This window comes from Xiphias gladius, chromosome 1 (genome assembly GCF_016859285.1).
Source record: "Xiphias gladius isolate SHS-SW01 ecotype Sanya breed wild chromosome 1, ASM1685928v1, whole genome shotgun sequence".
Classification (NCBI taxonomy): Eukaryota; Metazoa; Chordata; class Actinopteri; order Istiophoriformes; family Xiphiidae; genus Xiphias; species Xiphias gladius.
The window spans coordinates 14,615,929-14,630,783 of record NC_053400.1 but is presented as its reverse complement, the minus strand read 5'-3'; the positions used below and the strand labels follow the sequence as shown (position 1 = coordinate 14,630,783).

Below are 14,855 nucleotides of genomic sequence, written 5' to 3'. Positions count from 1 at the left end.
TAACGTTAATGTCCTAACTGTGTATTCTAGTCTGTTGAGTATATATAACGTCCCACACAACGTATTGTGCGTTTGTTTCATATCCTGCACAGCACCATTAAAATAGTGTGTGGTTGACATTTGTATTTACTTATACTACAAGTACTAAACAATGACTTCAACCCCCCCGCTTTTGGTCCAGACGATAAATTATCATTTTTTGTCCCTTTTAAGCACAGTTACCGTCTCAATTTTTAGCCGGTAGATAAAATCAAGCGCACTCCAATGTGGCTCTGATTGTGAGCAGCTCCAGAGCAGTAAAGATAGTTCACCTCCGCAGGGCCACTTTGGAGGCATCGGTTAGCGAAAGGGCCTACAGCTATGTAAAAATGTGTTTATATCTCACATAGCTATTTCACTAAATCATTAAGTCCATCCATTATGTGCTTTGTGGCTATTAAAAAAACATACTTTGAAAAAAAGCTTAGTTTAGCGGTCCAATCTTGGTGGTTTAAGCGAAAACGGAAGTTGTGCGAAGTGAACACTCTCGCCTCTTTTGTAGATGGCTGTACAGCTGTTTTCACGTTGCCACAATTCTGCGCAAGATGTTATCCACGATTTAAATGAAAGGCAGTGATGCAAACAAGCCTGCTGGAAAATAAAGGAATTGTGGTGCGTTTGCTTTCTGGATAAAAAGAGCCCTGTCTCTCCTCGCCCACTATGCGGAGGCTTAGCGATACTGACGGCGTCCGCATAGGTCGTATATAAGCGATATTTTATGGAAGGTGGGACGAGGGACAGGCTGTGAGGCTGGGGAATCGGGTCAGCAGCTCAGCTGGAGAGAGGAGCCTTAGCAAGCTAGCTATCGTGACAGTAACGGGTGTAACGGAGCGGTGACTTATCCGTACAACAACTCGCTGATTCAGTTCAGTCATCATGGCTACGAACGGTAACAGTTTAACGCCTGGGATGGGGGAGATCATCCAGTTAAACGTCGGTGGGACAAGGTAAGCTTCATCAACATCATTTGGGAAATTTGAGCTCTGGCCACGTACATGTGTGATGATATCTGCATGGCCAAACAGACAGGAATGTAGTTGAAAGTAGACACACCGCTCATGGTTTTCATTACTCTTTTTCTGATTGACTTTCTCATTCTGTCTCTCTCTCACACACACTCAAACTGGGGTGGCTGGATACTTCACACTGTACACAATGTACATCTGTATTATAAGGCGGCGACGTGGTGACGAATCTCTTCAGCAAGGCAACTTTTACTCCAGCTGCATCTGTCAGTGTTATGACCATGAATGTCATGCCTCTTCGTCAATAGATCATCCATCGACCATTTTCACGTTCATAGGAGCACTGACCCAACATTTTCTACATGACAGTGTTTGTCATAAATGTGCTATTGTGTCTTTATACTGTAGGTTCAGCACCTCCAGACAGACTCTGATGTGGATCCCAGACTCTTTCTTCTCAAGGTTGGTTAAATGTTGTCAGCATGTTGATACTGTACCAAAGTGGATGGTGCATGGAATAGATACAGCTTTTCCCACTTCATCTCTAAATGGTCAACTAATGAGGAGTCACATGGATGCTATCCAGGTTGCAATGTGAAATGATAATATCTAGGAACTAGACAGAATTAGCAATTTGATTTAGCAACTAATTGCAGTATTAGATTATATATTATGAGGAACATTTGGCTGTGTATGGCAAACATGGAACTGAATCTGTCTTCATAACCACTAAGTGCATAAATGTTATACCACAGATATATTTCAAAGCAGGACTAACATGGGACACAAATGGATTAAATTTACCTTCTCTGGACTCCCCACGGAGGCTAGGCTAATTAAACTATACTAGTACTCTGGCTACAGTGTGTAGGAGTTCAGGCAGAAACAGGTCAAAGACTCAGTTCAGTGAGCAGGCTATGGTGCAGTCACAACTCATTAACACAAATTTTGTATTACATAATTAATGTTAATTAAGGAACTTCCATTATCTCATCTCTGTCTTGATTCATACTTCTACCATTCTGGTGATGGAAAAAGTCAGAGCATTACAATCACAGTCCATAGAACATAGAAAATAAAAATGAATCCATGTAGTTGTGATTCCAGCCCTAGAGGGGAACACACTGTTGAGGTGAAACAGCCGATTGGGGCTGGGCAAATACCACGGTCTTAACCAAGTCAAACACTGGAGTGAGCTCACAGTTTGACAACAGCTGACCAAGTAGTGCTGAATGCTGTCAGAGTGTCTGCCAGTGCACCTGTCTGCCTGCCTGTCAGTCTCTCTGCCCCTAGCTGTCTGCAGTGTGCAGCCAAATATAAAGTCAGTTCTCATACAAATTCTTGAATTAGATGTATAACATCCACACAGCCATGATAGTTAATAGTAACACGTGCTGATACAGTAATAATCTGAAGTTCAGAATCAACAAGTTAGCAGGTTAGAGTATTTGTTACTGCACAAATAATTTGTGTGTTTACTGCAGGTAATGGCAACACTGCTGGTAAATGGAAATGGAGAAGTGCTTGGGTTAACTAGAGCACTCTGTGTGTGTGTGTGTGTGTGTGTGTGTGTGTGTGTGTGTGTGTGTGTGTGTGTGTGTGTGTGTGTGTGTGTGTGTGTGTTTTTTCCAGTTTGCTGAGTGGAAGGATATCCACTCTTCGGGATGAAACTGGAGCTGTGAGTATAGCCTTTGTTGCTTCTTATTCCAAAACGAGGACAGCATCTGCAGGCCACGTCTGACATCTGAAAATTCTCTAAAAGCTTCCAGCAGATAGGATACGATGACATTTGTTCTGTTATGATGTAACCTACTAAAATATGACTTATGGCCTCATCATTGTATGTGTGTGCGCAGGAAGAAATAAGACCATTTGAGACCATATTATGCAAATTCTGTAGCCCACAGTCAATGTTTCATTATTACATTTCATTCACCTTCAGATTTTTGGATGCTGCACTGTTTTGTATTGTTACTAAAACATTAAAATGTGGGAAAGTAGTGAAACAGTCAATGGTGACATTTTGTGGTTCAACTTATCGAGGATCATTTTGAGGAGCTGTAACCAACAGTTGTTTGGTATTTCTCTTTTTTGAAATTGTTGTTGATTAATTTTTATGAATTAATTCCTCACCCAATCTTTTTAGCACTATTTCCATGTACTGTTATTTTCATGTAAGTGTTCTGAATATTTTTACACCACTGAACAAATGAGTTTCCTACATGGATACTACATTTAAATGTGATCGTTAACTTTTACTTCAGTATTAGAATACCAGTAGGTTAGATGCACACAAGTAACTGGTAGAGGTTGTGAATCTTCACCAGTTACTTTGAGAAATGTTTGATGAAGCCCTGTATTTGTATCATAATATATATTCCTCACTTCCAGATATTTATTGACAGAGACCCTACAGCTTTTGCACCAATTTTGAATTTTCTCCGAACCAAAGAATTGGACCTGCGGTAAGGGGCCATGACAACATTCAGAAAATATGTTTAAATGTTTGTTTTAGGAAGACATTTTGTTGAGTTGTAAGCAGGTGATTACAGAATGCATATGCTGCTTTTTCCTTTCTGTAGAGGTGTCAACATCAGTGTCCTACGACATGAGGCAGAGTTTTACGGGATAACCCCTTTAGGTATGTTGCTGTACACCGTTTCATGAGGAAATAGAGGGAGTGGCCTTGCTCTTAGCACAAGTACTGATGTTTATAGACATAATGGAAATCTCAAGGGATAATAACAACTTTGTTTTCTTACGTTATATTTTTGTAACACATTTTGGGAACTGCTGTCGTTAAAATAAGAGGTCTTGTAATGTCAAATGTGTTTTGGCTTCAAATACAACTTTACCAAGGTCAATAACTCAATACTGCTAATTCAAGGTACTCTAATGGTTTACTTCCCGTTTCACTGTTTATAACTTCCCTGCATTGTCTGTGTACTTGAATGGGTAATTCAAGTAATGATCACCTGGTCATGTACTTAAAATCATGACAAGTACACTGGCACATACTTAATATAATACAATGCAATTACAATACGAAAATATACTGGATTGGTCCAACTCAAGACTATCCCAGTCAGTTATTAGGAATATCCCAGTGAAAAAAATAAATACAAAATACATTTATGACAGAAAATACAAAATGAAGGAATAAAGGTATGACATTAAAATTCAATTCGTGTCTCTACTTGTTTGTGTGTATGTATGCAGTACGGCGCCTATTGCTGTGTGAGGAACTGGACCGCTCATCGTGTGGTAGTGTTCTGTTCCACGGTTACCTGCCACCCCCAGGTAAAGACATGAAACAGAGCGAGAGAAAAAATGAACTGAAAATAGAGTGAACATGTTTGTTACTGACAGAATATTCTACTGATGTTTCACAAAAAGTTCCAGGACAGAAATGAGCTGGTTCCAAGTCACAGGATAATATAAAGAGGCAAATCAGCAGATATTTCTCTTTATAAATCTCAGTGAATCTTTCATTCGCAGCCGTCCCCGCCCGTAAATCAAGCCCTCCCTCAGCAGCCTCTGGCTCTTCCTCTGAAGAGCGGCCAGGTCCAAGTGGAGCAGAGGGCTTCACCCGTGTCGGTCCCCCTCCTCACCCTTCCCTCCCTGGCTCACCTGGAACAGATGACAAACACAAGCTGGGTGAGTAGCCCGGGGGCAGCCTAATGAAGTGATAAGATAACTAATGGTGATAATATGTAGATTATATAAAAGCTTACAGCTGCTGTGAGCAAGTAGTGCCAGAAATCCATCTCAGTGAATGTTTAATCTTAGCATAAAAAGACAGACATCAGAAAATTTAGCAATGACTGATATTTGGACTGTCACTTGTCAGTAGCAGTATGGGCTTACACCCTGCTACACCCTCTGCCTACTGCCTGACATTCACAGACTGTGTGTCCGCTGTATGCATATGGGTAATGCCTGGGTTTTTCTATATGTTCATATGCGTGTCACATCTGGATATCTATGTGGGAGTGAGAGAGTATACATAAAGTGCGCACTGTTTATGCTTGTCCACATCAGCGTGTGTGTTTCTGTGAGTGTGCAGTAATGCTTCAGCTAATGTGACCTGACACATCCTTTTTAGTGCGCTGACTGAAAAGCACTGGCTGAGGGAACCGGGTTTCACATCAGCCTGCTCTCTGTTGACGATGACTTCAGAGAGTGTAATGAGCTGCAGTAAACAAACACTGTATGCCTGGTTCTAGACGTTTGAATCGCTTTTCCAGTTTCATCAGTGATTCAGATAATGACAAATAATGAATAATAGGGTGAAAACATAATGTAGTTATCAGACTATGAAAGAAGGGTATTTATTTGTATTTTGTCTGTCTATGTTTGTGTGTGTGTGTGTGTGTAGGTCCTGTAGTTGACCCTAGGAAGGTGTTGATTATAGCAGGACACCACAATTGGATTGTAGCAGCTTATGCACACTTTGTCATCTGCTACAGGTAATACTTTCAATACATGGTATGTTTAAAATGTTTCTCATTCGCTCTATAGTTCATGAGAGAGAGACACTAAATTATTTACGATTGGAAGATGGCGGCATTAATTGTTGTATCTCAAGTTTCTCAGTAATTGCTACTGTAATGCATTTGTGCCTTTACACTAGCTGTCATCTTAGGCTCGATTCATGTTTAGTCAGATTAGTGAACTATTTATTTTCATTAAAACAAACTGACAAGTTGAGAGCAAAATGTTATTTGGTTTAATGATGAAGAAATATCTTTTTTCTTTAAAAGTTTTTTTTTTTTTTGTATCATGGGAAATTTGTATCATAACAAAAAATTAAAAATGAAAGCAGGGAAAAATATTTGTGCATGTGTGGTCTCATTACAGGATAAAAGAGTCTTCTGGATGGCAGCAGGTGTTTTCCTCCCCCTACCTTGACTGGACCATTGAACGCATCGCGCTTAATGCCAAGGTGGTGGGTGGCCCGCATGGAGACAAGGACAAGATGGTGGCCGCTGCCTCTGAAAGCAGCATCATCCTCTGGAGCATCCAAGATGGAGGCAGTGGTAATGAGATAGGTAGGTTTACATCACCGAATGTTAAGAAGTGTGGTCCAGACAGAGACATTTCAATTGTAGTGACTGCAGCCTCACTGTAGCGTCTGTGACTCGTTCTTTCACTCTCAATCCACCCTCCCTCAGCCCCAAAACGTTTGTCGTTCTCTCTCTCTCCCCACCGCCCCAGGTGTTTTCAGTCTCGGTGTACCTGTTGATGATCTCTTTTTCATCGGGAACCAGCTGGTGGCTACGAGCCACACAGGAAAGGTGGGGGTGTGGAATGCCGTCACACAACACTGGCAGGTAGGAGGGCATGTGTGTGACAGTGTTTGGGTAAGACACAGAGAGGTGGAGGAAGGGTGCGTGTTTTTTGTTTCCCCTCCGTGTTTGTGGATTACTGTTTGTAAAAATAAGTGTGCAGTACATTATGTAAAGGTGATGGGTCATGAATTCAGTGAGATTTAACACAGACTACATGGAGCAACACTGTGCTGATTGGGAGTTCGCTTTTGGTGTGTGTATTAGGTTCAAGATGTGGTCCCCATCACCAGCTGTGACACAGCAGGATCCTTCCTACTACTGGGCTGCAACAATGGCTCTATCTACTACATAGGTACACACGTTCACAAACATACATAGGCAGGTGCACACGCAGGGCCAGCTATTTTCCGTCTGTCACTCAGTTTATCTGATGTTAGTGAAGTGTAAGGTAAATCCATATTTCAAGAAAAGGGTATGGTACAGCAAATGACCGTTTGTTCATATGTTTGTTGCTGTTTTATTTGAACGTGTAAAATGCTAAAAAAAAACTCCAACCTAAACACATTAACATTTGGCCTTCTTTTCAGACATGCAAAAGTTTCCACTGAGGATGAAGGATAATGATCTTCTGGTGACTGAGCTTTATCATGACCCTTCGAACGATGCCATCACCGCGCTGTCTGTCTACCTCACACCTAAAACCAGTAAGTATATACGTTTTTCACCAGGTTGTTGTTTTTCTCAACTGAAAATAAAGAGGAAAATTAACTTCAGAAATGTTATTCTTGCATACCCCTGTCTGTCTTCTCCTTCTCGTATTGTTTCAGATCAGTTTCACCTCCTGGGATAAAGACAGTACTGACAGTTCTGGATGTAACATATATCAGATTCACCTACCTGACATTAAAACATTGTGTCCGTGTGTATTTATGTTGTGTTTTTCTGTCTTCTCCACCCTCTCTCTGCTCTCAGGTGTGAGTGGAAACTGGATAGAGATAGCCTATGGGACTAGCAGTGGTGCAGTGAGAGTGATCGTGCAGCACCCAGAGACAGTGGGATCAGGCCCCCAGCTCTTTCAGACATTCACTGTGCACAGGAGCCCCGTGACAAAGATTATGTTGTCGGAGAAACATCTGGTATCAGGTGAGGAAGGAGTAACACGTCGGAGGTTTAGACAGTCCCCTTGCTGATGGAGGGATGGTTGTAGAGGATTATACAAGACAACAGTACAAGTGCAGACTGTTGACACAAAGCTAATCACCCCTTGTTCATTGTGGTTTCTGTTGTGCATTTGAACGTATACCTGTGATTGAAATCTTGTGTGGCCGGTTGTGTTTTTCAGTGTGTGCGGACAACAACCACGTTCGGACATGGACGGTGACCCGATTCAGAGGGATGATCTCCACCCAGCCCGGCTCCACCCCTCTGGCCTCCTTCAAAATACTGTCCCTGGAGGAGACGGAGAGCCACGGGAGCTACTGCTCTGGGAATGATATAGGTGAGAGAGAGAAGGAGGGATGATTAAAATAGGAAGTGGAAGTAGAGATTAATGTGAGGGAAGACCAGATGTAGAGCTGTAACAATTAGAGAATTAATGATGGATTTCTCGATCGACAGACAAATAATCATCAACTACTTTGATAATCGATTAATCATTTCAGTCAGTTTTCATTTAAAATTTTTCAAGAAGGCCAAATATTCGCATATGTCGTTTATCATTGTAAACTGAATATTTTGGAGTTTTGGACTCTATGTCGAACAAAACAAGACATTTGAAGACGTCACCTTCATCTCTGCGTGATTTTTGTGACAATTTTTTTGATGCTTCATTGACTAAACGATTAATCAAAAAAAAAAGCGGCAGATTAATCGATAACGAAAGTAATTGTTAGTAATTGTTAGTTGCAGCTCTAGAGGGCAGATAGTCTGAGACTGTCCTTGGAACAGAGCTATGGATTTGGGATTGACATTAGGAGTAACAAGTGGACCTCGTCTTTCAAATTAAGTAGATAACAGGTTCACAATATGCAGATACAGTATGATAAGTTTGTAACCAGCTGTTCACCTCACCTGAATGGAACTAAAACACACAAAACATCGCTCATGTGGATCAAACTGCCACCAGTCTCAAACTGTAATTTTTTCAAAAAGCTGAGTTTTATCATTGTAATACTATACTTGTGGTCTTGTGTTTTCTGCCAGTATTTTGTGGTGCTTCAGTTGTAAGATGCCAAAGTTGAGGTAGTGTGTTTTCTGCTCTCAGGTCCATTTGGAGAGAGAGACGATCAGCAGGTTTTCATTCAGAAGGTCATCCCTATCACCAACAAACTGTTTGTGAGGCTTTCATCAACTGGAAAAAGGTATAATATCCTCCATCTATCTATCTTTTTCATCTCTGCTCCCCTGACCTTTATCTGACTTTGTCTTTTACAGTAACACCCTGGGAGAAGGGAGGTTGTGCCTGATGCTCCCTCTCACTTCAACGCTTCCTTTCCCATTTATTCAAGCTGTTGGCTCTTCTGTGTAGCCTTTCCTGCCTGACTGAGATTTTTGTGTTTTTCCAGGATCTGTGAAGTGCAGTCAGTAGACGGGACCACCATCTCTTGCTTCATGGTACGGGAGTGCGAAGGTTCTAGTCGGATGGGGTCAAGGCCTCGGCGCTATCTGTTCACTGGTCATGGCAACGGCAGCATCCAAATGTGGGACCTGACCACTGCGATGGACACCGCTAACAAAGGAGAGGAGAGGAAGAAAGAGGGTGAGGAAATACGGACCGATAGGGGGAAGAGAGACACTTCCTAGGATTAAATCTAATTTCTTCTTCTGATGAGATACTGTGTGAGTGTTCTGAAGCTACTCTTGTGTTTGACAGATGTGGGTGGGCCTACAGAGGAGGAGCTGCTGCAGCTGTTGGACCAGTGTGACCTGAGCACCTCCCGCTGTGCTACACCAAATATCAGCCCCGCCCCCTCTGTGCTGCACCACACACGCCTGCGAGAGTCCTGCTCAAGGTTAGAAAGAAAGTTCACACACACCACATTAAAGCCAAACATGCAAACATAGATACACACGTGGAAAAGGAGACATCCCGCCATCTCCAACTCTTTACCTCCGAATTCTGTCAAAATTACAAAAATACAAATAAACAGAAAATAAGGAACTGTCTCGGTTTTAGCCATGTTTCATGGCTCATAATTACAATGAAGAACACATTTTTTACAATAACTTATAGATACATGAGGTAAACAAGGACTTTTCATGACCGTTGAAGCTCTTACCTGCCTCCCTTTCTTTTATTTCTGTCAGTCTGCAGTTACAGGCCCAGGAGCCCATTCCTGAGAGCCAGGCCACTTATGGAGCTGTGCGACCCTACAGAGAGAGCCCCCTGCTGGCCCGTGCTCGACGAACTGAGTCCTTCCACAGCTACCGGTGAAATAATACTTGTTTGACTGTCCAATACTGTACTTTAAAGGGTTGGTTCACCCACAATTAAAAAAAAAAAAAATATATATATATATATATTTTGTTGCTTTTAGTAGAACATGAAGAGTGCAAAATAAAGAACAAAATAACAGAACACACAGTCACCAGGGGCAATACTTCAGTTCACACTTAATAATGTGCATTTACTGTATGTTAAGGATTATTTGCCCAAGTTTTGAGTAACCGCTTACAACTGAATTAATTGGAACTACTTTTTATTGACAAAACAGGCGCTATAAGAAGAGTTTACAGCATCTTTTTTGGGTTATCCTGAGTAACATGAACATTGTCTCTGGAAATGCACATTGCTGTTAAATTTTTAAATGTCATTTTTCAGTGCTGTGAGTGCCAATAAACTGCATTGCATTGGGATGGCGACAGAAATCTCAAGAGAGCAACTCCTTAAAACCTCAGAAAACAAAACCAAAGGTAGCTGCATAAGTAGACCACTATGGATAAAAAACAAAAGGTTTTTTTTTTGTTTTGTTTTTTTAAATATATTGGGTGAACCAAGTCCTTTTGTGTGCCAATGAACTGATCATACCTTTCGCATTTACACTTGGAAAATGCTGAGCTGTACCTGTCTTCTTGCATTGATCCACCTCTCCAACCATAACTGACCTGGATCCATTTCTCTTTCCATAGAGACTTCCAGAACTTCAGCCTGAGTCGAGGTGTCCTGGACAGCACAGGTCAGATGTCTGCCCAGAGCCCCAGCCAGGTCTCCGACACCCGCCGCTCACTCTGTGACTTTGGGCTTGAGGACAGTGAGAGGAGATCCTCAGCTATGGAGCTCTGGGCTTGCCGAACCACCAGCGCAAGCTCTAGCACAAGTGTCGGGGCTTTGACCGCTGCTGGTGTTTCTGGGGCGAAGGCAGAAGGCGGCCAAGAAAACCCACCAGACAGCCCGATTCCGGGGGGTGACGTTAGGCGAAAGGTGAACCCACCAGAGGAGGGAGAGGGTCTGGGATCTGGGGGAGATGCTGCGAAGGCAGAGGGAGGTCTGAAGAAAAGGGGAGTACTTGAAGGAGGCTTTCTAGGGAGGAAGAGGGCTCCCCCAGTTCCTCACCTCTCCTCCGTCCCCTCTGGATCTGAAGGTGGTGGCAGCGACTCATCTTCAAATGCCTCCCCCTCCCCAACCAAACTTGCCGCCTCCACCTCGCCACGACACAGGAAGCTGGCCCCTGAGCCATCCAATCAGGACGGCAGCCTGTGAAGGTGCAATGTTCCCATCATCCATTTCTCTTGATCCCAGTCAGTGGAATCATTTCATGGAGGCGTCCTGTTGGCGCATTTAGGACTGAATATAAAGTTTGGTTCAGGATGTAAATGGGTAAAGGATCTCTTTCTTTTGGGAGCACACGCATAATGAGTCTGTGTCTCAACACAGGTCTTTCACTGTGTTTGTTCCCGAGGCTGAAAAACTTTTATTTAAACTATACACCTTTAATTTGAGTCAGTGGAACTCAAACATTGTTGTGATACTTTTTACTACAAAACCTGACATGAGGGATCAGTTACAATATCCCAGCACTAGACGCATGACCTCTCAACCAGAACAGGAATGCATTTTCTTTTTTCGATCACTCTTGCAAAATGGACTGGAGTTCCTACTATCTCTGCTTGCTTTTTGTGTTTGTTTTTAATCTTAGCAGATTGGTGGTGAGGTTAGCACTTTGAGGCACGAGTCTGATAGTAATTTGACAGCTCAGTGCTGAAGAACCGCTGACACCGTTTTCTCTTCCTGTGTTGCTGTTCACTCGACAGCTTAACACAAACACAGTAAATACAGGCCCAGGCAAAAGTCTGTTTGCTCTGGTATTGTCAGGGGTGTGTCGCCGGCTGTTTGATTTGAAGCACAATCAAGTGTTAGGCCACAGATAAGACTGAACCCATTAACTCATCAAGGTTCATTAAAATAATTTTTAAAAAAAGATAGCACAGCACATTAATAGTAACAGACTGGGGGTTTCTAATACAATCTGAGGAGTGTGTTATTTAGCTTGTGAGAGCCTGAAACAGCCCCCAAAAAGGAATTAACAAAGGCACACACCCTGCTTTTTTTTTAAATCAGATTTTTAAAATGTTTTTATTGACTTATAGTCTGGTAGGAATGACGATGTTCCAAACCTGACTGTAACCATTTAAGCGTACACAAAAATCCAAATTTAAACAGACCTCACATGTAAAATATCTTGATCTTCAACTAATTTATTTTCATCAAGTAATCTGTCATATTATTTTTCCAACAATTTGTTAAAACTGTAAATTGTCAGAAGATCTTCTGCAATCTCATCCCAAAAATAAGCAATTTACAATGATATAAGAGTAAAAAAGGAGAAAATCCTCACATTTGAGAAGCTGAAATCAGCAAATGTAGCTGAAAAGTTTTCATTAATCATCAAACAATTAACTGACTAAGATGTTCACTAATTCCATACGGATTTGTCAAAGGGATCAGACAGAACTCATGATGATATCTGGCGTCTCTGAACACATGCAATGTGTCGCGCAGTAGAGTTTTACTTACCTTAAACACGTTACCCTAGCCAGAATCTTGGCAGCTACTTGAAATGTCCCAAAAATACTTTGCTGTGGCCAGAGACACAACGGTTATTGTTGTTAAAGCAACGACACTAAAAGTAAGCAAGCACTAGAGTCATTTTGCATCTCCAGCATGCAGTAAAACCTTTCTAGGTTTGTCGTTCCAGAGCTCAATGACAACTATGCAACAGTGGAGTTATGATGCAAAGCAGCTAAATCTAACACTCTGTGGTTACCACTTGAAGTCTTAAGGACTGCCACATAGTGAGACGTGTTACACATGGATTATGGCCTGTAAAAACAATGAATCCTCGTGAACAGATGCCTGCTTTTCACTGCAGCTGGTTGTTTAAATTTCTACTTCATTATTTACAGGACAATTGCATCCTAATTTATTTTTATACTAAGAGTAGCATAACAACCTTAGCGAAAAATGTTAACTGTTGTGTGCAACATGCGACATTTACTGTATCCCAGAGCAACAATTTGAGGCATTTTCATCCAACACTTGTAAATATTAATCCGGAAACAAATTAGCAGCAAACAGCTGGAACCTTACAGTTTGAGGGACTTGTTTTTGGAGCTTTATCCATAGATCACCTTTAGCTACATTTTATATAGAAACAAAATCTGTTTTTAATTCTTTCTGGTTTACGTATGACCTTTCCTAAATGTCTAAACGGAGGGAAATCATTTGGCACCTGCTGTATTGCTGTTCAGACAGCACACATCTGTGCTCATAGTTCATAATTAAGAAAAAGTAGTTGTGTTCCTGTTTAAATTCAGTCTGTTTCTTCACGGTGGTGCCTGTGCAGGATCACAAGAATTATTATTATTTTATTTTTTTACAGTATCAAAATATATCTACACTCAACTCAACAAGGACCTACACTACATCACTTTACTCCCTTTGAAACAGGTTTTGATGTGTCCTGTCTCGTTTTTAATGGCTGTTGCAGTGCCTTATTTAAACTTGTTTGACAGTTATCAGCCTGTTTGTGTGTTTTTCATTGAAAAGGATTTTTGACCAAAGGCTTGTGAACATGGAGCTCATTGTGGAAGCACATAACAGACCTTTCCACTCTGGCTTTGGCTAGAATTGTTTGACGATAGAGTTACACCAAATCAGATGTTATGACTGTCTATGGTCGATCATTGATGCCCAGTCATTTGAATTGAGAGGCATTAGATATCTATTGTAAATAATCCTGAAGTAGACTATAACTGGAAAGTCCGTCTCTTTTCACAACCCTTGGGGAACTTTTATCTCTAGCTTGTTCTTATATAGGTAAAACATGAGTGTATTCTCTGTAGGAGACAAAAGCAATGCACCTTGGTTATATAATAGTAGGCGTAAAAGGACCGAATAGCTTAAAGTGAAATGGCAGCAACATTTATCAGCTAAATCTGGTTCCTTACTGTTCAACCCCATTGGAGCCCCTGTAAGATTTCCACTTGTAGTTTGTTTGGGACGATTTCAAGAAACCAGGTCAGCTCCTGATCTACAGTACTTTGTTATAACTGTGAGCACAACATGCTGTAAATATTGGTGTGACAGTAAAAAAAAAAAAAAAGAACTAGAAAGCCTGCCCTGAAATGTTCATTATAATTTGCCAAATCTAGGACACATTGCTTATCATTTCAGCATAAGAACATAAACTGACCACATGGTTCCTGCCTGTACAAAGATGTAAATTTTGATACACAACTGTTTGATATACAACAGTATGGAAAATAGACATACATGTTCAAAACAAAATCCTAATACGGAGGCATTGATGTGTGACATGGTGTGTTGATACTTACACCGTTCATTACATATTGTTGATAATCATATAATACCTATAGTGATATTACCATGCTATTGGACCTAACTGCATTTGCACTTGCACTATTAAGACTAATATTAAAGTAACTTGCTAGTGTTTTATTTTATATAAAATATAAAGTTTAAGGGTATTTCAGAGCATAACTGTCTGTCTTCTGAAAATCTGTCTGTCCTTACCTGTCGTCCCTCAGTTCCTGTCTGGCTATGTTTACATTACATTGCAGCCAGACACTAGTGAACTAAAAGGATTAGATATCTGTTTGTCTAAACTGCCCTGTACATCATTGTTTTACATTGTGTATGTTAGAAATGCTGCATTATGTTGTAATATTATTTACAGTTGCCTACAATACTGATCAAGTATAAGGTATAATTTTATAATGTTCAAATCTGTATAACAACACAGCTGAAAAGAAATCAGGATGAAATGTTTACATTTTCTTTTCTTTCTTTTTTTTAATTAATGTGGTATGCATGTTTTAACACATTGTGTAGAACAACAAGACTTTGTTCTCGGACCATTAGCTTCACTCTAGTTTCCCAGGCCAATGATATCGAAAACAGATTAAGAGTAACTGAAAACATACATAAAAAAATGATTTGGGATCTGAGATGTGTTAACCTTTGAAAATCGTGTCTGTGATGACAGGAACTTCGACGATAGGAGTTAAAGCAGCTTAAATTTCCTCTGCAGTTTCACCTTTA

At 40.9% G+C, this 14,855-nt stretch overlaps 1 protein-coding gene across 1 annotated transcript; it reads left to right on the top strand.

The window, feature by feature from the left end:
* Positions 1–915: 915 nt before the first annotated feature.
* On the top strand, positions 916–13,091 carry kctd3 (potassium channel tetramerization domain containing 3). Its single transcript, XM_040123483.1, has 19 exons — positions 916–986; positions 1,413–1,466; positions 2,637–2,682; positions 3,396–3,469; positions 3,587–3,645; positions 4,224–4,304; positions 4,503–4,661; positions 5,383–5,473; positions 5,865–6,055; positions 6,222–6,337; positions 6,560–6,647; positions 6,883–6,999; positions 7,268–7,438; positions 7,638–7,793; positions 8,559–8,655; positions 8,860–9,053; positions 9,168–9,306; positions 9,602–9,724; positions 10,424–13,091. The coding sequence occupies exons 1-19, from the start codon at positions 916–918 to the stop codon at positions 10,992–10,994; spliced, it is 2,598 nt and encodes an 865-aa protein (XP_039979417.1). The 3' UTR covers positions 10,995–13,091.
* Positions 13,092–14,855: the final 1,764 nt, after the last annotated feature.

Bases quoted from the DNA above. Each gene is read 5' to 3' on its own strand.
- kctd3 (XM_040123483.1), top strand. From the start codon at position 916: ATGGCTACGAACGGTAACAGTTTAACGCCTGGGATGGGGGAGATCATC. The intron at 4,662-5,382 runs GTGAGTAGCCCG...GTGTGTGTGTAG, and splicing joins AGATGACAAACACAAGCTGG to GTCCTGTAGTTGACCCTAGG. The intron at 7,439-7,637 runs GTGAGGAAGGAG...TGTGTTTTTCAG, and splicing joins GGAGAAACATCTGGTATCAG to TGTGTGCGGACAACAACCAC.